The sequence below is a fragment of the Mirounga leonina genome, unplaced genomic scaffold, assembly GCF_011800145.1.
Source record: "Mirounga leonina isolate KUSES-001 unplaced genomic scaffold, KU_Mleo_1.0 Mir_125, whole genome shotgun sequence".
NCBI lineage: Eukaryota > Metazoa > Chordata > Mammalia > Carnivora > Phocidae > Mirounga > Mirounga leonina.
The window spans coordinates 18326396-18353302 of NW_023270305.1; the positions used below are offsets into that span (position 1 = coordinate 18326396).

Consider the following 26907-nt stretch of genomic DNA (forward strand, 5'->3'; position numbering starts at 1 on the left):
TTTCATTATTAGGACGACAGGAAAGAAACAGGACTACAGCTAGTGAAGTTACAACCTCACTATACAGTATGAAATAGGCATTTGAACATAACTTACAATTTATAATGGAAAACCAACTGTATTATATTATGGCTTTCAAAATCAGAAGAACTGGCTTTTAAAGTTTTTTTCTATTATTTTATAGTGTGAAGGCCAAAACCTTATATTAGAATTAAACACACACACATACACAATTAATGTGATACATCTTGGGCACAAACCACTCCGAAATCCCCAGAGAACCTTTAAATAAATGACAAATCTAAAACCCTAAAATTATTCACATAGTACCCCAACAAACAGCATGTATCAATAAACTCATGACAGGCAAACAAATCCCATCCACAACAGCGACTTTGAAAAGGCAGAAATGCTAGTTACTGGCATCACCTGAGGGTACTGTTACCAAATGATTAGCACAGTCAGTGATCACAGTGTGACACTCCACTCGGTTGTATTTACAGGGTAAAAGAGAAAGAAGGCAGAGAGAATTTATCTGCCAGCTCCTCCTGGTTCCCTTCCTAATATTCAGGTATAAAAAGAGCAAGCTCCTTTAATACCCTTTTTTGCTACGGATACGGCTCTGTTTTAACGTTCAAGAAACACATGCTTAAGAAAGGAAGTCACTGACTTGAAAACCAACTGAAATTTATTTTAGTAAATAGAAACTTCTAGCTTGTATTTAAATGTTTTAACTAAAACAAAAGTATACTATTATTCTAAGGGTCCAGTGTTCCACCACTAACAAGTAACAATCATCAATTTATAATCAATGTTGTAAGTTAGTGTTAAATGATCAAAATCAATTTTTATTTAAAAATTACTGCCCTTAATAGTTTCATACACATGAAATAAGTTCCATTTTATTTGTACTAATTCCATTAGCTTTTTTCAGCTTGGTGTTCCATAATTTTAGATCTATACCAATAATATACCCAGGTGATACTGATGCTGACAGCACAGGACACTACTTTGAGAACCACTGGTCCAGCTTTTGAGTACTTCTAATGTTTTTTGAGGACAGAGCTTATTTGCATTTAGAAATTCTCATATAGAACATTAAATGTGGAACCAGAAACTTCCATTTCTTAATTTTTCCATCTAGGAAAACACAGAAAAATTCTATTTCTTCCTATACATGGTAGTCACTCAAATATTTGGGGAAAAAAAAACCCAAAAAACTCCCTCTCTGTAAACTTATCTTTTCCAAAATGAATATTATCAATTTCTTTGATTGCATCCCACTCTCCACAGCACTCAGGCCTTTCATCATTCTAGATGCCTCCCTATGAACACTATAGTTCATAATGTCCCGCTTAATATGTGGCACTTAACAATTTAACACAATTATATTAAAGTTTTAGACGGAATGTCAGAGTGCATGCCTGCTACTCAGTATTAGTTCCATAACCACATTAGGTCTTTCAGCAACCATACCATAGCGCTTCCCAACTGCCAGTCTATGGACTAATACCACTCTTTGATGAAGTTTTCATTGATCCAGAGTAAATGAAAATAGAAGAGTATAGTAATTTTTCCATCAACTTGAAGTTGTTCAAGTTAAATAATTCTTTTTTATTCTGAGTTTATGTCCTTCCTAAATATTGAGCGTTGGGGTTAGGGGGCTAAATATTAAGGGACAATGATGGAAGATGGTAGTTATTTTTCCAAAGTCTTTACATGGAAAAAGAGAGTCTCACATTTCACAGTCTCTCTTAAATTACTGGTCTATGTCCCAGAATACTCAAGTACAAAGGTTCATCTCATCCATCCTCTAGTACCGTCTAGGTAGCCAAGTGCTTAGAATAATTCCTATAATTTGCAACAACTAATCACAACCTCATCAACTCTTCTGATTAATTTACAGCAGCAAAGCAAACCTCCCAGTGGGCTTCAGCAAATAAAAGGGCTTCAAAGTGCTTTAACACTAGTTCCTAAGACTTCCTCGTTTTCTTTACCCACTTCCCACTTCCCTTTATAATTCTAAATAACACTCAAACCCAGTCAAGTACACTACATCAAAATAAGAGAGGCTTAGGAAGGTAGAAACTTACAATCATTTTTTGCAGTCTAAATAGCTAGCCAATAATTTGAACTATAAGTAAACTAGACCATCTAGGACAGGGGACAGCAAACTCTGGCCCAAGGACCAAATCCAGCTGTCTTTCTGTATAAACAGAGTTTGACTGAAACAGAGCCACACCGACTCATGGACACATTGCCCATGCCTGCTTTTGTGCTACAACAGCAAAGATGAATAGTTGGGACAGAGACCATACGGCCTGCAAAACCCAAAATATTTAGTATCTGGTCTTTCACACAAAACATTTGCCAACCTCTTATCTAGAGCAATGAACTATTTACTACCAAAGAAAACTTTGTGACCTGCAACAATAATCAGTGACTAACTCAGGACATACCATCCATACTGGAGTGTCTAAATATGAACACTGGAATATCCGAATAGTCCTTTATCCTACTCTGTATGAAGATTTGTTGCCCACCCAAGACAAAGTATTCACTTACCTGCTCACTGAGCTAATCTTTAACATACATTTCTCAAGGACTCACTAGCAGAATAGTGAAGAATCCATGAATATACTGCCTGTACAATCTACGGTTAAAAAAAAGTTGCTGCAAGTAACTCAAATGCATGTAATAAAGAAGAAACTGTACAGAACCACATAATAATTTCCTTTACATTTTAGATTTCAAATACAAAACACTTCTAAGGCACTTAAAGTAGAAAAGCTTAAGTTCAACAATTTAGGTAATATTAACTGCATTAAATAATGCAAATTAATTTCCCTTTTGTGTTAAAAAAAGATTTTCGTTTTTATGTATGTAGAGTTGAAATCAAGATAAAACTTCTAATTTAATCATGTAGCTTTTTAACATTCTAGAATGTGCTTAAAAGATCATTTCCACATTTTACAGATGAGAATGTCTCGATAAAACATGAAATATTTATGTAAGAGAACTAATTAGTGGCACAGACAGAACTATAACTCAGTACTCAACTATCAGTTTGGAACTCTTTCTACTCCATGATTGAGTATGAAAGATATGCTCATATTCTAGGAAAGGGTGGAGTGATGTTGAAATATTCTAGACTTTTAAATGTACAATAAACATATTCACAGGGGTATAGTCCACTCAACCCAAGCAACCCTCTTGTGTTTTTTATTAATCAATCAACTATAAAATCACAGAAGGAAAAAACCTGATTCATGGTAAAGCCACTCTTATCAGAATGATTAAAAAGAACAACCAATTATATGCTTAACAAATTGTCAAAAATTAAAATAAATAATAATCAGTAGTGGAGAAGGGGCAGTATGATGGGTACTCACGTATTGCTAATTTGGTACAAACCTTCTGAAGGGTAATTTGGCCATATTTGAAAATGCCTAAAAAGTTCTCACCATCTAAAGCAATTATCCCACTCCCAGGAATATACCCTAAAGAATTAGTCTATTATAGAGTTCGAATTTTACAATTTTACAAAGATGTCCATCCCACTATTATTTATAATTGTGAAATATTAGAAACAATCTAATATCCAAAGGAAGAACTGGTTCCATCATGGTGTATATATTCATACAATAAAATATCAGGCAGCCATTTTTTAAAAATTACATTTTCAAAGACATGGGGAAGTACTTAGGAAGTTATAAAAAGTAGGGTATACAACTATATAGTCAGTATAATCTCAATTTGTTATTATGCACACACACAAACACATATACACACTCATACATATAAATAGCATAGACAAAGACTGAGAGGAAATACAAAAAATATTAACAGTGTTATCTCTGGATAGTGAAATTGCAGATAAGTTTTTTCTCTTCTTTATCCTTTTCAGTATTTTCTAAATTTTCTATAATAATCATGTATCAGTTTTATACTCAGAAAATAATAAAAATTCACTCTGTAGTCAATTTTGAAATTTTTATAGTCTACATAATAAATAAGGAATAAATATTTATAGTACTCAAAAGTATACCTAAGTGATGGGAAATAAATCATTAATATGTAAGAGTATAATTTCCACACATGTATAGGTGGATAATTTTGAATCCAAAAGATAACATTATTTTTTCTCAATTCTTGAGTATAGAAAGTTGATATTTAGTAAATAAGAAACGCAAATCTTTAAATAAAATTGGTGCAAGGCATCTAAAAATTGTGCTATTCCGGCATAACACTGAAGATACAAATGTTCTCCAATGTAATGTAGATACCCAGTGTTAGATTGAAATAGGTAAATCTAGTTACATGCATGGTGGCCAATAATTAACTAATCAAATTATTTATATATATATTTCCCCTCCTCCAAGTGACTAGAAATGGTCTATGCTAAAAAAAGAAATACAACACCATACCATTATTTTAGTTGGAAGAGCCGCACCAAAAATCATGACAAAAAATTTGTAGAACTATAAGAAAATCCAGTGGTTTTTTGTTTTTGTTACTGTTAATGATTTCTTGCTAAAAATTCAAGTAAGAGAGTCAAATTGCTTAAAGCACTAAGAAAGCATAGCAGTAGTGTATGGTCTGCAATGATTTGAAAATCACTAAGAACACTCTTCAACGTTTCCTCATTTGCAGACTACTGCCTATCAAACACGATCTTTGAAGGAAAGGACTACATCTGTTCTTTTACCAATCTTGAATTTATATTCTATTATAATATAGTAATGACACAAAGTGATGTCACACACAAAAAGGCAAACTGTATGTAATTTTAAAAGCTAACTTTAAAATATGATTCTAATATCTGTGATAAAAAATCACATAAATATGTAAAATATAAAATACATCCTAACATATTTTTTACATGAGCTGAAGTTTACCACTTTTAACATAAAAATTCTGAGATGGAATTAATAAAAAAAAAAATTTTCATATGTACCACAGAGCAATAAGTTTAAATCAGACTATTTTGAGTTGTGTAGCCCTTTATTAGCAACTAAAATAGAAGGTATCTGTTGTACAACACGGGTAGTAATTGACTATAACTGGAGATTTATTATATTCTAATACAGATCATTTATAAATGCAATTTCTTTATTAAAAAGCTTCCACCCTTTTTTTGTTTGTTTGTGTACAATTTGCAAAACTATTCTGAAAGCGGAATATATGTGCACAAGTCTGCAAAGAGTGCAAATTTAGGATATGGTAAATGCTTTACAAGTTACTTTCAAAACACTGTCTGCCACAATTGGGCCTTTACATTGCCATCTTTTTTGATCAAAATATTTTGATGCCAGCCTTCCTTCCACTGCCCAAAACTATAAAGCATTTTTTAATGAGTTGAAATTAAGGAAGGACTACACCTACTAGAAAAGAAGAGAAGAAAGTTCTATTAGTTTGAGGTTTCAGAATCCCCCCAAACCAGGACCAGTATCTTGGTAAGGGCTAGGCTGGGACCCCAGACAGAGAATGAGTATGTGCAGGTGGCATCCCTGAGGATTCAGAGCTTCAGTGGACCGTGAGTGCTCCCGCTGCATAACTCACTGAACTGTCTTGCCAGTTTCTACACTGGCTTGACTGGGCATAATTCAAAAAGGAAAAGCTCATATTCATTCCATTCTTCTGGAGCTCTGTGATAGCCTAGGGGAAAAAAAAAATTGGTTACAACAGACCTCATAAAAAGTGAACACTCTTTGTGTTGGTGGCTTAACTTTGTCCACCTCACAGCTGAAGCCTAGATTTTTTACTCTTCTCTTGATTTGTTTCTTGAACTTCTTATTGCATCATATTAAATGGGAAAAAGATAATTCCTTACTTCATTCTCTCAAAGAATGTCCCCTAATCTAACTTCTTGATAAATATCAGTCATCTCCCACCACACCCTTCTTTTTTTTTTTTATTGAGAGAGATAGTGATAGAGAGCATGAGAGGGGGAGAGTCAGAGGGAGAAGCAGACTCCCCGCCGAGCAGGGAGCCCGATGCGGGACTCGATCCAGGGACTCCAGGATCATGACCTGAGCCGAAGGCAGTCGCTTAAACAACTGAGCCACCCAGGCGCCCCCACCACACCCTTCTTATATTTAATAAAGCCACCGCAAGAAACATATACTTTTCTCTTTTCATTAAACCAAATCCTAGCCCTTCTGTCATGAAATCCTGGTCTCTTCTTTGTCTAACTTTGACTAAATTTGAAATATATATAAATTAATTTCCAGATCTAAGAGGTAAACCACAGTTTTTATTTTAATTGTGGATTGGTTCACCATTTATTTTATTAAAATTTTATTTGATCCAATTCAGACTTTAGGAAATTAGTATAGCTTACCTAGTTTAAATTTCAAGAATTAGTTTAAGCCCTTAACAGGCTTTTCTTCCAGTCAATACTGCTTAAAACCATTCCTAAAAATCCACAATGTACTATCTTTCAAATTACACTAAACTAACACTGTAGGGTAGGTTCCTGCCCTGAACTCTTCTAGACTAACATTACCTTCTCCATTATTTCTCTGCCTCTCCAAACAATGAACACATTATTGCTCCCTCCTCCCATTCCTGAGTATACATACACTTCTTCTTTATGAAAAAGTCTCACAGTTTCTTTCTGGAAAGCCACATTGTTTTATTTATTAGAGGAAAAATTAATATTATTATCTATTTCAAAAATCCAGCTACCCAAAACTTCTGCCTCTTACTATTATTTACATGAAATATTGTTTTTGTTGTAAAGAGAAAAACATATACATGCCATCTGTCTCATGTTACTAAATTATGAATATCTGAAGTTTAAGAACAGAATCTTCCATTTATTTTTTATAGAGTCTAGAACATTAAATAAAACCAAAAAATCAATAAGGCTACTTATTACCAAGGGTTACTTTGATTTATATTTGTAAAGAACATATCGGAACTGGTTGCGAGTCAAGAGAAAAACTAGGTTTCTATTCTAAATATTTTTTTCTGTATTTAAAAGAAAGTATTGGCCTGTCTTCCAGTAACAACTTTATTCATGTTAGCAAAATAATGGAAAGCCAAATTATCTTAAAGGTACTAGAAAGAAAATTTACCTAAAACCAATGCTCATTAATAAGGTATCACAGATGATGACAATTAAGATATTTTGAAACATCACAGGATCAAATGTTAAAAACCCAGCTTCTTAAGGATACTCACATTTAATAACACCCCAATGGGATGTCTTCCACATATAGTATTATGGTATTTCTTCAAGTAATTGCTAAAAGATACAGGGTCTAGTTGTTCTATAATACTCATACCCTAAAAAAAGAAGAGAAAAAGAAAATGAAAGAAAAAGAAAAAGGTACACAATTTATTATTTCCTAATTACATTTTAAAACCGTTACTTAAACATCATAATTTTTCAATTAAGGAGAAGTAAAGAGAATAAATTAAATAATCCTTGGGAAATATCAAACTCATTCATCAAAGGTAATCTCATTACAGTCAACTCTCAACAATATGTACACTTCATTAACAGAAAACTTTCAGTCCTGTTTAGTTCTTTCTGACCTCCTGCTATTTTTCCACACCACCATCACCAGTTACCACTTAGCTCACAACCCTTAAACATTTCACAATTTTACCTTTTTCTTATATAAATGTATTTACAAAAGTAAATCCATTGTAAAAATTAAATTTGCTATATGGCTGTTTTTTTCTCATAACCATCATATTCCTCCTACCATTGGCATAAATAATTAAGAGTTTACTGTAATTTAGCCAATTTCATAACATACACTTAAATATCAACAATGTGCAAGGCATTTGAATTACCAGTATGTGATAAAAAGAAGATACCACTAAGAAAAAGGTTAACATTTTTAATTAACTTAAAGCTCATAAAAGATAAATGCTCAAGCAAAATAGGCCTTTTATGAACTTTTTAAAGAAAGTATTGGCCTGTCTTCCACTGACAAATAACTTTATTCATGTAAGCAAAATAATGGAACGCCAAATTATCTTAAAGGCTTTTTATCTCTTGGGGTGCTTGGGTGGCTGAGTCAGCTGAGCATCCAACTCTTGGTTTTGGCTCAGGTCATGATCTCAGAGTCCTGGAATTGAGCCTGGCTGAGGGTTCTGAACTCAGCAGGAAGTCTGCTTGAGATCCTCTCCCTCTGTCCCTCCCCACCTCCCTCCCCATACCGCTCATTCTCTCTCTCAAATAAATAAATCTTAGGGCGCCTGGGTGGCTCAGATGGTTAAGCGTCTGCCTTCGGCTCAGGTCATGATCCCAGGGTCCTGGGATCGAGTCCCGCATCGGGCTCCCTGCTTACCGGGGAGCCTGCTTCTCCCTCTGCCTCTCTCTCTGTGTCTCTCATGAATAAATAAAAATAAAATCTTAAAAAAAAAAAAAAATGTTCAAATAAATAAATCTTAAAAAAAAAAAAAAGCTTTTTATCTCTTTATACTTCCAACTAGAATGCTTTATTTCTAAGATTTTAATCCAGGATCAAAAAATTTTAAGACTACTATTAAAACAACCACTCTGATTTGGACATTTATTCACACTAAATTCCATACCCTGCAAATGCATTCAAATAATGTGTTCATAATACAAGAATATAGAGCAACTTTAATCAAGCAAATAAATGAATGATTCTCACTCATTCATTCACCAATTACCTTACCTTGTTTTCCTATTCGGGTAAAATATTTTACATTTGTGTTCAACAAATTGGTTTAACATACTCTGAGAGAAATGTAAATGGTGGTTTAACTAGGGAATCAACTGATCTATTTTGTGTGGTTTTTAAATTATATTTCAACATGTTTTAAAACAACTGCAGTGGAAAAGCACCTAGAGTAATCAGATGAACGCTCATCTGAAAAATGATAGTAATCAGTAGGTGACATAAAAATACCACAGTGGCAGCATCAAAATTTAATTTTATAAAGAACCTGTTTTCAGAGCATTCAAGTCGTTCATAAACATCATCACACTTTCCTGCAAATACATCTGAAAGATAGGTATGTGCATGTAATCAACTTCCAATTGATTGCAATCAATTAGCCACTCTCAGACTTGTCCACAACCAGTGTTTAATGCTAAGCTGTTTTCCCCTGCAAACTAGGAGGCTTCCAGGTCAACAGTCTCCAGTGACATTTGGTGCAAATTCAGAGAAATATGAATAAACTTAAAAATTCAACCTAAGATAAACAATTAGTATCATAATTCTGGTTCAAAGAATATCACACAATATATTTCTAAACCAAGTAGTAATGCAGAGATTACAAATCTCTTCCACACATACGGATAGTCAAGAAATAACTCCCTAAAGATGAAGGAACTGAGGCATAAATAAGGTTAAAAGCTTGCCTCTAAATTTCTAATCTGAGGCTCTTTCTCACTCACTAGTCTGCTTCATGAAGCATAAGAGACATACTAACAATTCTTTAAACTCTCACAGCTATAATTGGTACACATATTTTAAGAGAACTTTCAATGTTCCTGGATAAAGTCTAGGACAGCTTACCTTAAATAGAACTCTACTCATTAATACATTATGTGACACTGCGGTTCTGATGTACGTGTTAATGTTAAAATCTTAAAGTACATTTTGAACAAACTTACCACATTCATATACGGACATGAAAAATTCAAAGACAGGAAAACTAATGATCAAATTTGTTGAAAACAAAGAATTCAAGAAATTTCATATAGAAAGATATAAAATAAAGCTATGAATGTAGAGAAGACACTACTAAATAAAGTGTTTGAAATTAAGATATAATGGTTAAATTACAAGAGGGAAAAGAAAAAACTGAGATGATGGAAGTGAAGGGGTTAAATTTAAATATTTAATTCCCTAAAGTGTGTTATGTACCTACTAGGGCAAGAATCAATTCCATCACAATCAATTCTCTGACAAAGATAGTGAACGAGTATGCATTTTTATAAAGAAGGGATATAGAGAAAAAATAAGGCTTTTCTCATGAGTGAAATTCTCCAATTGGAAAATTCATAGAGTATGCAAACAACAGCAATGATGACTGAGAAAGAGGGCATCTATTAAGTAATATAGAACACTGGCAAATATACTCTTGTATATATTTATATTTTGATGTTAACAATTTTTAAATTATAGTTACCAAAATTCCAAGAAGACTGAAAATGCTAATTTGATACTACTGCCAACTGCCAAAATTCCAAGAAGATGAAGCAACAAAGTGCTTCTCCAATATGCTTAGTTAACTCTTCTATTACTTAAAATATTGAAGATATGATCAGTGAATCTAAAGTCCAGGCGACGAAAATCTTACCTAGGGCCTAGCATATTGAGAATCTGTTCACATGACTTAAATCCAATATGAAGCAGTGAAGATCTAAGATACAAAGCAGATATCATACACACCAAAAGCTGATATCCATCATGATTTGGATTTCTGGGAAATTTAGGGGCTTCGGCAAGAAATCCTCAGATTGAAAGCTAACTCCCTACCTTGAGGGGTAACAAAGGCAGAGGGAATCTATCATTATGCTGACTCTCCAAGTAATGAGTGAAAGCTTGTAATGTTAAATCCCAAGTGGCAATCCTAAACTGAACAGACAGTTTTAACTGACAGAGCTGCAAATTCAGGGTTCTGATAAAACAACAAAGATCCTCCCTTTTAAAAAAAGTTTACATATAGGGGCACCTGGATGGCTCAGTTGGTGAAGCGTCTGCCTTCGGCTCAGGTCATGATCTCAGGGTCCTGAGATTGAGCCTGGCATGGGGCTCTCCTTCACTCAGTGGGAGTCTGTTTCTCCCTCTCACTCTCCCTCTATGCTCTCACTCTCTCAAATAAATAAATAAAATCTTAAAAAAAATAATAAAGTTTATACATAATAAAATATTTAATTTAAATTTAACTTAATTTTAAATACTATCACCAGAAGCAATCTGCCTCTAAAGTAACAAACACAAAAAAGAAACAAAACTATTTGAGAGGACTTTAAGATAGAACTAGAACCATAGGTCTTTTTATTATAAACACTTAATTAATCACCGTATTATCAAGTCAGTAGGCCTCATTTTCTAAAGTAAGGATATATATTTATGTTGGAGAGATGGGTGTACATTTAGGTAGGCAACTTGGGAAAAGGAAATATTCTGCTTTCTGTAAGAGGCATCAAAATAAAATATTACAGTGAAAGAAATTTTATGGGGAAAAAAAAATCACCCTAAAGACAGCAGTGCTAAGAAGCAATATACTAATAAGTAGGTATCTTAAAAGATATTATAAAACCTTATACCAAAGACTACTAAAGAAACTATTGGCCTGAGTTCGAGAAAGAAGTATGAGTAGACAAATCTGAACAATTTCACTTTCAAAAGAGTTGAAAGAAAGAAAAGTAGCTGAAGTTCAAATTAAATGAAGTGACTACTAATAAATTTGGAAGGAAAATACATCATAAGGATGACTACAATGAGATTTTCAGATTCTCTTTGCCAAATCATAAACAATTTGGCAATGTCCATAATGAAACATTGGTCTATATCAAAAGCAGCACAGAAAAAAAAACATGATTATGATATATATAAAATATATATGTATGTACTTATGTACGAGTAATGTTTCCAGTATGTAATATCAAAAGTTCACAAAAATGAATCTCTTGAAATATGTTCTATTTTGTAATTACTGAAATTACAAAGTTCTAATTACCAAAAGCATGATCAGCAGCCAATACTATTGTAACACTTTTAGAATCTCCTGTAACTAGTTACTTTTTTCCCACTTAAAACATTTGGAAGATCCAGTTTATTTTCCTATATATTTTTTCTTTACATATTTTTTTCACATAATTCAATTCCAAGATATTCAAATGCTAGAGATATAATTATTTTGCAATAAGAGGAACAGCTATTTTTATTTTGCTTTTGGAACATAGAAACACTTTTACTTATTTTAGTAACTATATTTAATAAGACTTTTCTGATAACAAAAAAAGAGCCAAAACTAATTAACACAGTAATTTTGAAAAGATTATACCTAAGATTTTATACTTAAATAATTTTTCATCCTATCCAACTTTCAAAATGTGTAACAATTACAATTCAGAACTGTTAACGTCTTTTAACACTTTATATAGAGAACTATCCAACTATATTTGCTCTGAAAATATTGCATGTAGAAACTAAGATACTGGTTCTCAAATGAATGAAATTTTTTATAACATAAAATGGCACTTTAGAAAAGGAATATACAGAGGGATATTCACCATTTGGTTATATAAATCAATTAAGAAAACACATTATATAAAGTTTAATAGTGAGTGTACATATATATAAACATACATATATATATAAACATACATACATGACTATATGTATAGACCTAACCATTCTTATTATTTTAATCCACTTTAACCTCCAGAAGTGACTTATAACTTGAATTAAGAACATGCCAATAAAAGAACAGAACACTTATGAGCCATTTAAAAATTCCATATATAAACAGAAAGGGACCATAAAAATCAGTCTCCAAGTCAAATATCATTTCAAATATTAAATTCAAACATATTAACAAGAAGCAATCACTCAATATTCAGAAATTGTATTCTGGACTAAATAAAAATTTAAAAATTATGCCCTGGTGATTTTGGACATCTAAAGTAAGGTAAATCAGATGCAGATTTAGAAATCAGTATTAAACTTACTGGTTCTGTGAACACTTTTTGAGCAAAAATTTCTAATTTCAAAGACTTAGAAGCTACCAGAAAAGGCAATAATCTTAGGAGAATTATAAGAATCATGCCAATGGGTAAATGTTACCCTTTTGCTCTGCCTCAAAGTAAGAAACCAAGGTCTGTCTGATAATAATACCTCAAGAAAGATAAGTAAAGCTAGTCCTCTTAATATAAGCTATCAATATAGAATTAGAAGGCTAAAAGAATAGTTAAGTTTGGATGTTTATACATAACACATAGAATAATTAGTAAAATACTACCAAAGTGTTTAAATGTGACCACAGTTTTAAAGAGTTCCAAAGGATGCTATTATGTTCGGTGACTTCGGAGTACCAGGGAAACTAATGTTTTAGAGAAAACATCTCTCTGTGCTAACAGCATCAATTCACGGATTTACAAATTTTTATGTGTGCAAAATTAAATGCTGCGTAATTAAAGTTGACAAATGATTTAAAGAGCTGAACAGAAAACAAGAGGAGGTAGATAGGAAATCTGTTCTACTCAAAAGATTAGGGGCCATAGCAGGACAGTTCAAATTCACCTACAAAGCAAATTTAGGAATAAAAAGATGTTGGGACTCTTTGCATACCACCAGAAGGCGATCTCCAGGGGCACTATGGGCAAGCCTATTTTGAAAAAGCCCCACGGGTGATTGAATCTCCTCTCTGCCCTGGCTCTAATTACCATCTACATGTTACTTACTGAACTCCAGACCTCTCAAACTTACTGCAGGCCTCTTCTTCAGGCTTCCAACCAATATAATTCCATAGCAAAGCCCTTCTGAAAATACTTCTGAAAGTGATCTCAAATCTACCAACTTCTTTCCATATCCACGAATGCCACCCCAGTCGAAGTTACTATCCTCTCCCCACTAAGCTACTGCCCATGTCCACTGTTACTGCTCCTGGACCTGGTGTAGAATCCATTTTCTACACAACCACCAGAGTGACCTTTAAAGTAATGTAACTAGGGGCTCCTGAGTGGTTCAGTTGGTTAAGCTCAGGTCATGATCCCAGGGTCCTCGGATCAAGCCCCACATCAGGCTTCCAGCTCAGGAGAGGAGTCCGCTTCTCCCTATCCCTCTGTCCCTCCCCCCAATCGTGCTCTCTCTCGGTCTCTATCTCTCTCAAATAAATAAAATCTTTAAAAAAATAAAATTAAAAAATGTAACTACATCATTTCTGTGTACTTACATACATTTCTTACCCTGGAATATAAAGCCCTACATTATCTGATCCCTGGCTATTCCTCTTGCCACAGCTTGTACCACTCCTACCCTGGTCTACTGTACTCCTACAACACTGGCCTTTTTTTTTTCTTTTCTTCACACCCAGCCTCTTCCTGTCTTAAGGACTTTGCACAGGCAACTCCTTCAGTCCATAATATTCTTTCCTCTGATCTTTACTTGGTCTGCTCCTTCTTATCATCTCTACCTCGGTTTAATGTTTCTCCTCAGGGGAGTCTTTCTCCAATCAGTTAACCACCAATCACTTGAATCATTCACTATTTCAAAACCCTTTCAATATTTTCTGTACAGTGCACATCACTTTTGGAAACTAACTTATATATATCCTTACTTTTTAAAAAAATGTATCTCCTCCCATTAGAATAAAAGTTGTGTGAAAGTGTGTTTGTTTACTGCCATATCTCCAATGGTGCCTAGGACTGTAAGTGCACTCAAAAGTAATTGGCAAAATGGGGTGTCTGGGTGGCTTAGTCGTTAAGCGTCTGCCTTTGGCTCAGGTCATGTGGAAGGAACCCCACGCATCGGGCTCCCTGCTCAGTGGGAAGTCTGCTTCTCCCTCTCCCACTCCCCCTGCTTGTGTTCCCTCTCTCACTGTGTCTCTCTCTGTCAAATAAATAAAATCTTTAAAAAAAATAGTAATAATAATAATAATTGGCAAAATGAAAATCCAAGTGCCAACTTGACATTGGATGTCCTAAAGGCAACAGCAAATATAACATATCCCTAGTATGATTTATGATTTCCCTACCTCCTAAAACATCAGTCCTATCTTCTCGTGCTTTAAACCTAAGTGAACAGTACCAACACCCAACCAGCAGCATAAGCCAGACATTTAGGAGTTATTCTTGATACTTCCTTCCCCGGCAAGTTCAATCAATCTCCAACTCCTATCATCAGTTTATCTCTTATGTACTGAATATATCCACTCTGCCCCTCTCTTCCACCATCACCACCCCATCCACTGTCTAAATTACCATTTGTCACCTGGATTACCAAACTGGTCTACTCATTTCTCCTCTGACCTCCCTCCAACCTACCTGCTACACTGCAGCTATATGATCTATTCAAATACAATCTGATTTTATCACTTTCCTATTTAATACCCTTTAAACAGCATATTCCAGGGGTCCCTGGGTGGTTCAGTCGGTTAAGTGTCTGCCTTGGGTTCAGGTCACAATCTCAGGGTCCTGGGATCAAGCCCCATGTCGGGCTCCCTGCTCAGTGGGGAGTCTGCTTCTCCCTCTGCCTGCCACTCCCCCCTGCTTGTACATGCACGCACACACACGCTCTCTCTCTCTGACAAATAAAAAAAATAAAATCTTTAAAATAAATAAAATAAACAGCCTGTTCTAGATTCTCTAGCTTCATTTCTCACCACTACCCCCACCCATTCATCCACTGATTCACTCAACAACTATATATATTGAGTACCTGGTGAAAGGCTGATACAAAATGGACAAAGATCCTGATTTCATGAAGCTTACAATCCATCAGGGGAGGTTATCACCAGACAAATCATCAAATAATAAGTCACAGAGTAATTAAAACTGAGAAGAAAACTTAAGTAGGGTAAGGTCATGGAACAACTGTTTCCAATAGGGGCATAATGGAAAACTGTGGGCACATTTTTGGGTTGTCCCAATAATTAGAAGATGCTAGTGGGTGGTGTCCAGAGACGCTGATTGTCCTATAATACAAGATAGTCCCACACACAAATAATTGTTCTCATCCCGTAACACTCTTGACATGTCCATATAGGTGAAAAACCTGCTTATAATTATCTAGACCCTTAACTCTATTTTATACATAAATACTAAGAAGTTTTGGATGGTTTTAATATACAGTAGATTTCCAAGGAATTGCCATATCCATATAAAGTAAGGGAAGGCTGTACTTTGTTTAGTTTACAACTTTACTAAAAATTGCTCACCATTTTGGAAAATCAAGTCACCCAGCAAAGCACCTTAGTAATATGAGTCACAAACATAAAATAACTGTTTAGGTTTGGAATGACAGCTATTATAGTAATGATACAATGTGTAATAAGCATCTATTTCATAGTGTCTTCTAATATAGTTGGTATTTGGGCACTTACATTATTAAAAATATATTAGTTTATCATAAATTACTTTCCCTTTATTCCTTTCTCATATTATAGTTGGGGTATTCACTTAATTTAATTATGTATATAGGAAGATTATATTATTTCATTCACTTGAACAATATTCACTGAGCACCTACTAATGTTCTAATCACTATTCTAAGCACTTTGGATACATCAGAGAACAAAATAAATATCCTGACTAACAAAACTATAATAAGTAGAATATTTAGTTTGTTGAAAGAAAAACTGCAGGAGGGTAAGGTAGGTTGGGAATGCTGAGAAGGTGGAGTGTATGATGCAAAATTAAACAGTATAGTCGGTGCACCTTGTTGGGAAGGTAAAGCTGAGCAAAGCCACAAAGTCAGACAGTCAAGTATAAAAAGGGCCAAAGCCCTAAGATAGGCACATCTAGATCATTCTCACAGAACAAGGAGAGCATGTGTCCTAAATATCTCTTACATCTCTGTATTGGAATAGCTTCTTTCTAAGTCTGTTCAATGACTGCACTGTAAGTTCTATTAAGTGAGAGACAATGTTTTATCTTCTTAACAGCTTCGGTATTTCACACAGTACCAGACACACAGGAGATACCCATTAACCACTTGCTACGTGAAGAAAATAAATGATGACGTAACCAGAAAAGTTTTCTGAGGCAACTGAAAACTAAGCCTCAGAAAAATAAGATCAGAACTAGAAGCCAGAAAATAATTAAATGACTGACATGACATCATAAAGCCAAAAGAAAAGTCAGTAGATTAAGTCCAAACAAAATTCTAAAGGTAAAAGTATTAGGCCATAATTGGATCTAAGTAACAAGATAAATTTGAATATGATAAAATCTAAATATAATAAAATCTCCTAGGTAACTAAATTTGCATTCATTCCATTTGGCTTTTAATAAAATATACAAGGTATAACCTACCTATAGTTTTAGATCCAAATTCCTTACTAAAATGTTTTATCTACTTTAAATATTTTTATACTAAAACATATGCATAAAGCTTTTCAAACAGTGGTAAAGTTGATTTCAAACGTATCATAGACTTTAAGTCTGACAGAGTTTAAAGACAATTTAGAGACCACCTATTCCAAGTCTCTTATCTTAGAGATGACAAATTGAAGACTAGAGAACTGAAATGATCTGTCAAAGGTCAAAGCCAGTAAGTGATATATCCGCTATATTTAATATTCTGTTTATAAGTTAAAAAAAACAACAAAATGATTTGCATGACTTTTTAACTATGAAGACAAGTACTAGGACTACCATACTACTTTAAGGAAAATGACAGCAGGATCAATGTCTATTGTTCTGGGCCAGATAAGAATACAATCATATTTTTAAATTCTCTATTTAAACAACAAAATGAAACACCATTTAAGAAAATCCAAATGGCCAAAAAATATAATTAAATAATAAAATAAACTAAGAATTTGCTACGGTTGTTTCTGCTTAAAAGTAAGTAATGGCATTAGTATCCTGTCATCCCTAAACCTTAGACACTCCCCCAAATAGCATCTAAAATCTGTATATTATTCTTAGTCTCATTAATCAAATAAAATTAAGATAAAGGAAATTTCAACTAATAGAAAAGGGATTATTTTATAATCAATATTCATATGATTGTAAACTATATTTTGCACATTTAGTTAAATAAAGATAGGGAAAGAATTATTAGTCCACTGTATATTTCAACATATTAAGTCTTGAATCACTAATCTGAAATTAAAGAAAACACCTTAGAGCATTAAAACCCCACACCTGTAAGACTTACCATTTTATCTAGATGTTCAATGGATCTATAAATCTCCCCCTGGGATTCATCATAGTAACTGTAACGGAACCTTTGACCTTGAAACAAATATCATGTACAAAATAAAATAGGGAAAAATTAGAAGCTAAAAAGAAAGCAAGCGCTTACCAAATAATTTCAGTTCTCATGGAAGGCAAAGCACAGCTTACGCCTCTGAGAGAATCATTCCCAAGAGCCCTTGTACATAAAAATAAAAGGCATATTTGGGAAGTAATAAAGAAATGATATATCACCAGTGTTTTATGATGTTAAAAACTACTTCAAACTGTAGAACCTTAAAGTCACAAGCAATACAAAAGACTAAGGAAACAAAACAGCTTAAAAGTTAGAAGCATTGTTAAACATATTATATCAGTCTGTAATGGAAGGTAAACCCAAAGAAAATGATTCAAGGAAATCTGGTTTAAGAAACTATCTCAATGTAACAGATCAATGAAAGCTTAGCTTTTGCTATATAAATGCAAAGATTTGATCTCTATTACAGAAAAAAAAAAGTGCAGGTCAGAGATACATGTGGCTTATATGATTTTTATGACCTCAATAAAAATATTTATCTCATTTTTGCAAAACTCTCTACTTGAAAAAGATCAATACAAATGCCTTAAAACAGGAGGCACAAAAGAATAAATGTAATAGTCCTACTCTGACAATAATATTTCAGTAAGAGTACAAGCACAGAACATTCAATGTTTAGCTCTTCTCCAAGAAACACAGAGGGTAAACTGGAAGAAGCTTGAAAAGAAGACAGAAAACAAAAGGCTCAGGTAATAAATTTGGCTCCCTACTACAGTCATATAAAAACCAAAAGTTAAACGTATTCATAAATAATTGTGGTATGTTATTCCACTGACTATGTTGTATTTCAGATACATCTACACTTGTTATTTCTGTGATGCCTATGTTTCTTAGAACTCATTACTTTTATATTTAGTTATTTTTAAAGATTCACCAAAATGCATTTTAAAGGTATGTGAGTACACCAGTCATATATGCACACTCTGTGTCTTGTGCTTCATTTTTAGAGCAAAGTTCACATATACAATTATTATCCTCACACCTGAGAAGATGGGTTTCTTTGGCTGGATAATTAAGAACTTAATTAATTAAGTTCTCTGTTTATCTTACTAAAAAACATCATCTTACAAATGATAAGCGATGCAAAATAGTAAAACTCTTTTGGTGCTCTTTTTTGGAAAAAAAGACACATCACAGTTCTCAACACTTCTTTACTTGTTGATGTTGATCATCTTTGATGGTCACCTTTCTAGAATATACTGTATTTCCTTAACTTTCACATTTTAACTTTACACATACATTAATATGTAGTTACTCATGTAACAGTTCTTACTTTCCCTCAAGAGCTTCTATTAAATCAGTATTGCGTCTTATAATTCATGATATCCTAGAATCAAGCAATAAGGTTCTGAGACAATTATCTGCTTTCTGAATATAACAACCATTTTTGTAAACATTGAGGATTACTACATGTCGCCATAACTATGAGATCCATTACAGTCCTTGCACTAAAAAAAATTCTTAAACAGTGACAATTCGTCACTCAATGATGCCCTTATATTAAATAACTCACCAGACATTTCTTTCAAAATTTAGAGTTAGGTATAAGTATAGTTTTGCTTTTCTTTACAGAATGTACACATTTACTCCTACCTAAGAGTGAGAACTATATAAATTGACCCTATTTTTCCTATTTGCCAGATGGCTATTGGAAAGCTCAAAGTCAAATCTAAAGTCTGTTGCAAAAACTTCTTGACTCAATTCATTGGTACTAAATTTCTACTTCTATTTCAAAGGTCTTTTGACAGAGTGTCCCTACATCTTTTGTGAAATGAATGAACAATTAAATGAATAATCTTAGACAAGAAACTTCTGACTCGCTGTCAACCGTGGTAAGAGTAATATCCTTGGAAGCAATCAAGATGAATATTCTTTGAATCTGAACTACTTCAGGTTTATACTAACGCATTCTCTTTTCCTTGTTTCAGGAGACAGCTGCTAGTTTTTGCTGTCAATAATCCCTGTGACTGGGACATAACTATCTCATCTGAAAACTGCTGCTCTTCAAGCACAGAGGAAAATGCATGTACTTTGTGAGAACCATTTGCTACTCGAAAGCCTTCTCTGCTTATTTCCAAGTTCAGAACTGCTGTCTCAAATGACTGAAGCTGGTCAGACCTGCCTTAATCACAAGTAAAAAGCCTAACTGTGTTTAGAAATACTGCCTTGTTCACATGGACCATTTTCACTGTAACTTTCACTTAAAAACTACCTCTGAAGTAAGAGAAAAATACATAAGATATTTTGAATACTTTAAAATACTAAATCAACATGTGATTTAAAAAGAATGACAAAATGCACAGGAAATCAATGAGTAAATGTTTAACATTTTGCTATCTACCTCTTGCTACTCCTTAGGTATTTGCATTTTGTAGCTGAAGAATCGAGAAGAAATATTTTATGGGCTCTAAATAATATATCAATTAAGTAGCTAAATCCACACTATACAAAGCTACTACCCTGAAAATGTAGCTTACTTAAACAGCTCAAACTTAGAATAATTTTAAAAAATTGCACAAGCATTTAAAAATTACTTGAGGAATTCATTCTGGTCAATATACATACAAAAAGCATCTAATTCAAAGTAAATAGTTTCCATCATCCTAGCCTGTATGTGGGGGTGGGGGTGGGGAGGTGTGTGCAGATGCACACGCACACACACACACACAACTTCAGTTGAACACCTCTTGGAATTTGAATGCAAAAAATCTTTTGTATCTAATTATTAAAAAGAAGCTTATCAAGATTTTATTTAATGAGAAATAAAAGAAATGACAACACTAGCACGATACACTGTTCATAAATGCACCTTTAATCAAACATTTGTTGATTTAAAATATGTTATGATTTCGGGTAACTCATGAGCAGACATTTTGTTTTAGAATACTTCTAACATTCAGTAAAGCTTATGCATCTAAACGGAGCAAACACAGTTGCCTATGTACCTGGAGAACTGGACTTGTATACTTTTATAAGTACGAATAAAGCATATCACGTAGTAAGAGAAAATTACTTACCTGAAACTTATCCTTTCAGAAGGTACACTGGGAAAATGGATTCTCTGAGCCCCTGTTTCAACTCCAAGTATGAGCTTTCTAGCTTTAAGAGCCATTGACACTGCCCCTAGGGGCAGCACAAGCTTTGGAGCTCCCCTAGTGAGTATGTCAGTAGTTTCTTCAGGTGCCTTCCCTCAGTTCTTTTCAAATTCAAAAGATGAGAGGAAAAATAACCCAAGAAAAAAAATCCTGTAAAGCAGAAACCTTACTCTTTGAGGGAAGGAGGGTAGCTCATTTGTGAATCCATTCCAGAGCACGCTTTCTGAGAAAAAGAAATACAGGTAAGTAATTTTCCCATCTCCAAAGGTGACTGGTGATTAATGAGTGGATTCACAGAGTGTGGAGAGTAAGCTCCAGGGATGTCTGTTTAACACACAACAATCAACTAATGAGGACAAACATAACAATGAATGGTTTACAAGAACCAACACTACTTTTTAAGTACCTCAAAACAAAAAGTAAAAAAATATCAAATACCTCAACATTAAGCTAAACACTGGATTGTAGAAATAAACAATGAGCTTGGAAAGTTGATTTTAAAGCCCCCAAAAAGATCAGTGAACAAAACAGACTTTCAGACATATGTCCAGTAAAAATTGTACTGTTACACAATCACTTAATCACTTTATATGTTAAAGCATTTTCAATTGAGTTAACCCTCACAACAACCTATGAGATAGATTATTAGGTCATTTTATACTAAGCACCTAAACTGGGGACATTCGTAATTGAAATCGTGAAAAACTGCAGTCCTTTCATTCTAAAGTCTTAGTCATAATGTAAAAAAAGTATTAGTCTTCCCTCAAAAGATCAAAAATTTAAATATGTGGAATTAGTATGTATAAAATTTGAGAAGACAAATATGAAAGCTTGGATAAGATGTATTTCAGGAATTAGCTAACTTATACTTAAACCAATTGAAATTATTTAGAAAATAGTAATACCTTAGGTACCTAAGAGACTAACAACAGAAAGGAAAAAAGAACAGGCATGAATAATCACTTGTTAATATATATATTAAACTAGAAATGTGAATAAAGATAAAAATTCATAAATATTCTGGGGAATGCCACTTTTGATAGGTGACACATACTTATAAAGAAGATATTATGTAAACCTAGACAAATATAAGTTTATATGTAAAAATCCAAAACTGAAGTGAGTGTAGTAAATTTTATTCATATTTTAATAAAATAATTTATCATTAACATTTACCAAGTAAATTTACTGAAGTTAATTTGCACTTAAAACTGCCATAAAAGGAAAATTAAGTAGAATGAATCGACTTTAAAAAAATCAATTTCTGTTAGATGCAGTTTCATTTAGAAACTTCTTAGAAGTTAATTAGAAATTATGTTAATGAAAGCTGTCAATAATCTAAATGTGAAAATATAAATTTCAGGGAGATCAGGAAAGTATAAATATTAACAGTATATATTATATATATGGAGAAGAGCAAAAACGAAAGTTAGGAAAACAGAATGAAAATTCCATGAACTAGAAAAACTAAAATAGGCCCAGTCAAAATTCTCTTATATGGAGCCATCTTATAGGACAAGAAACTTAATCAGAAAAAGTATGGAGATAACATTACCTAACCATAGTAAAAATCAAATACTAGCAGCAAATGTCCTTCATTTAGACCACAATCCTTGGTAGTAGCAGGAAGGGTGAAATGAGGTAGATCATCAAGTGTTAACTAGGAAACATCACCCTACTGGGCTAATTTTCATGTGGTTCAGACTAACGATAAAATAAAAGACAGAAATTGAAATGGTGAGGGGTTTTTTTTTTCTGGCGGGGTGGGGTATTCAAATGAAGGGACAAAACGAAGGGGCATAATAGAATCTAGGTTCCCACTCTCCCTTAGCTTTTCCCACCCAAAAAGAAAACTTGAGAATATTTTAATTTTCCTACTTTTTCTCTCTCTGATGTCTTTTTCAAGTCCTTATAAAATTTAAATGGGATCTGAAAGACGAAAATCTTTAAAGCAAAGTACACTTAAAAAAAATAAAGTCATTCTTGTAATGGATATTGGCTAACAAATAAAATCAACCAGGCAAAACCCTTCCAATCACTGTCTCTATCACCAAACCTCTTGCCTTATTTTTAACAGAAACTGGACATAATAGAAATAATGACTAGAAATGAAAAATGTTGTCACTGCTAGTAGTCTAATACATTATTAAACAAAACGAAATTCCACTGTAGGCATCTGAGTAACTTGTCAACTGTACCATAATCAATTAAGTGATTTTTCCTCAAAAATCAGCTATTTAGAAATGTACAGGGTGTTGACAGCTTAACTCAATGAAACTTTTAATATCTCTGAGTATGTGAGAAGCTGAATTCTTCCTGTGAAATGATTTCTAATTCAGTGTTATCATTACTTTGATATGGTAAAATCAATTTATATAGTATCCTTACAAAGAAGAAGAAGAAGAAGGACAAGAAGAAGGAGAAACCATTAAGAAATATCCTCAGAAGAAAAAACTAGATTTTTAAAATGGAAGTATAACATTCATTAATTTAGAAAAGATGACCAATGTCACCAGAGCATGAAATTTGAGAAATATGAAAATTTCTAAGACATTTTAACCCATAACTAGCCAATTATTCATATTACTTCAATTAGGCATATAAAATAGAAAATGAATCTTACTTTACAAGAATGATGGTTATTATTACTATTGTAGAAGGGAAACTACCAATCTTGGAATAGTATCCATGCAACACCTTCCACTTATCCCCAGATCTTCATCGAATTTCCTAATAAGAATTAGTACAGTGCTTTCCGTAAGCACAAAGTAAGCACTTAATGAGTACTGTTAGTGATAGTGATACTAAAAAAATAAACACTTGGAAAAGTTCTATTACTTAACCACCAAATGTAAATATAAATATGTTTTAGTCTCTGGATAATTCTCATAACTAACATCTACCAACCTTTGGAAATTTTGAGTTCTTATTTGTAATTAGCACCAGGAAATCCTAGCTTACAATTTAAACACCAAAATTTTCTACCACACAGAAGATCAGATGGCCTAAATAACTTTCCAAGAATCTAGGCAGACTATAAAATTCATCTTTCTCTCTCAATATTGTACTTAAATACAGTATTTGGACTAGGGCTTGTTTGCTTTAGAACTCATTAATGAGGTAAAAAGAATGATTCAACAGAAAAGAGCAATTTTAAAGCATCTACTGATTTTTGTGTGGATTTATGCTGTGATTGCACATGGTACCAACCTTGAGGGAGAACCCCGATTCTAAAGAACAGTATTAGGGGAACTGATTATTTAAATCATAAAAGTAATTTAAAGTGATTCATAAGAGCCTTAAAAGTGAAGAGGGAGGGGACACATGCTTCAAGAATTTTTAATTTCTAAAACATACAGACATGCTTTATTACCAATGCAAATTCACAATACTAAAAAAAATACCCTTTTTTCAACAATGATACTCCTTAGTTTTTAAGATCAACTATGACTAAACATCAGAATTTCCAAGCATCTACCCAGTCCTCACATCTAAGTAATATACTTATGATCCATAAAAAATAACTTCTGCCAAAGGTAGCAAACCAATTAGCCAATAGAATTGATTATTAAAGAACCCTGAGAACCTCTTAGGGAGTTTGGTAAGGCAGCATACGTACCTGCATACCCTAAGCCAGGACTTCCCAACCTCAGCACTAGATATTTTGGGCAGGATAATTCTTTGATGAGGACTGTCCTGGGCACTAGAGGATGTTTATTTAGCAGCTTCTCTGGACTCCACTAAGTAGATGCCTAAAGCATCCCCACTTCCAACCCCACCCCGCTGTAATGACCAAAAATGTCTCCAGGCATTTCCAAATGCCCCCTCATAAGACAATCAGCCCCAGATGAGAAATTAGTGCCTTAAACCAAAATATTTATCTATAAGGAAGGATGGCTCTCTTAAAATGATCTCAACGCCATTCACAGAGCAAGGTAAGAGAAAATACCAGCCTAACCAGGACAGATACTGAGTCAACTCTGGTAATCAATGCTTAAGACACATAAAGCCAGGGCTCCCTATATCTCATTGAGGATGTTTTTCTGGCCATTCTAGTACTCTGTCTTAAAATTTATAGTCTTGTGCCTTATGTTTTCTCTATAATCAAAGAAATAACTGAAGGATGAACAGATATTGGCATCCTCAAGCCAATGAGAGATGTCCTAAAAGGAAAAGGATTCAAAAATACTCTAGAACAGCAATGGATAAAGGAGAGCAAATTATATTCAAAGACTCAAAAAATAAAATTTACTCAAAGAGGCATCCACAAATGTCTTTCTTTATGATCTATTTACTGTGAAGTTTCCTTGCTCTTTTTATTCACAATAACAAAAATCACTTAAGAGTCCTTACCCTTATAAACCATTACCAATGAAGACCACAATGCTAACAGCCAACATGTTACATTAGTTCTAAACTGATGGCAAAAATTAAGTACCAAAGGAAAAGTAGAAAGAAAAAAACACTAATTACAAAAAAAGAAATGTGGAAAAGGACTGGCATAGCACACAGTGCTCTTCTACCTTCTAAAGAAGAGTATTTGTTATATCTACGAAAAAAACTAACTTCAGAGAATCTACCACTCAACTCAACCTGCAAATAGGGTTAAAAGATCTTAACTCCCACTAATGTAAGTGGCTAAGCAAGGATGCCCTCACAGTGTGAATCCAATTATACCAGTCGCCTTTGGAAATGTATCCATAATCCACTATCATAATCTGATCCTTTTTAAAAGACTTTTTTATTCACTTTTAAACATTGCAGATAAAAGTAAAACTTTCCAAGGGAAGTGATAAGGAACTGAAAATCAGAGCTTAGAGTGAAAAGATACCATTAACCACAAGTATATATTATCTACCATAATACGTTAAAATCTAGAACTTACCCCAATGGCAGAAATCAGAAGAAACCACAAAGAGATTACTAGGATCCGCTAGATATTTACTGAAGAGTTTTCCGAATTCCTGTTCTTTTGACTCACTCAGAGCTCCAACCAGTACAGGAATAATGGTAAACTCATCCTTATGGCTTAAAGAAAACAGAAAAAGAAAAAAAAAAGTCATTTAAGAAGTAGAAGAATAAAAGTAGTTTTCCAATGTGTTGGCACTAAAAAGTGGAACATTTATTAATAATGGTAATAGTAAGATACATACTGTTGAATTTTTTAATCTATAAATGAAATGTTTAAAGAAGACCATTTAAAAATAAGAGAGATACAGAATACTAAAAATATCTATTTGAATACAGAAATGTACAATACTTCTTTAGGTAAACAAAGCTATTTTACTAGCAGGTGTAATAATGTCCTCAAATATAAAAATAAGCCCATCAGACCATCACCAAGTCAAGTCTTCTCAACTACCCATCAAAGCTACAATCATCTGCCTAATCCTTCCGCAATTTTAAAAGAGCATTAAACTCTTCCTCAATATTTTAATCCTATCCTTTTATAAATACCACCACTTCTGGCACTTTATAAACCTGCCAAGTGAGACCTACAAAACTTAATCTTGGCTCCCATAAGAAACACCAACTGCACCTTTTACCTACACTAATAAAGAGATACAGGACAGTATGAAGATACAACTCAAATTTCACTGGCATCTAGGGTGGACATAGAATTCAAGGAAGTAGGTATTAATTTCTAGCAGCAAGAAAAAGACACCACACCCACCCACAATGTTTATGACATACCCACAAGTCCCTTTTTCACTCTACAGATTGACAGATTTATGGAAAAGGAACAGAGCAGATTAATAAAGAATAACTATGATGGGCTATAGAAATAGATGTTCATCCAAAGCCTTTTAAAATTTTCATTACAGTGAAATTTTACTTACATATATTCAATATTATTTATATTCTAAATG

At 33.4% G+C, this 26907-nt stretch overlaps 1 protein-coding gene across 2 annotated transcripts in view; it reads right to left on the minus strand.

Moving 5' to 3' along the window:
- Positions 1-4985: 4985 nt before the first annotated feature.
- Positions 4986-26907, minus strand: part of MEMO1 (mediator of cell motility 1) — a 117975-nt gene continuing 96053 nt past the window's right edge. Inside the window, exons 6-9 of one of the 2 annotated variants that reach the window (XM_035000861.1) lie at positions 25923-26065; positions 17829-17905; positions 7189-7293; positions 4996-5658 (exon numbers count right to left, since the gene is read on the minus strand). In XM_035000861.1, the coding sequence (XP_034856752.1) occupies positions 5527-5658; positions 7189-7293; positions 17829-17905; positions 25923-26065 (457 nt within the window). In that variant the 3' untranslated portion in view covers positions 4996-5526. Of the gene's footprint in view, positions 5659-7188; positions 7294-17828; positions 17906-25922; positions 26066-26907 lie in introns of both variants that reach the window. The other variant, XM_035000862.1, reaches the window with a different exon arrangement.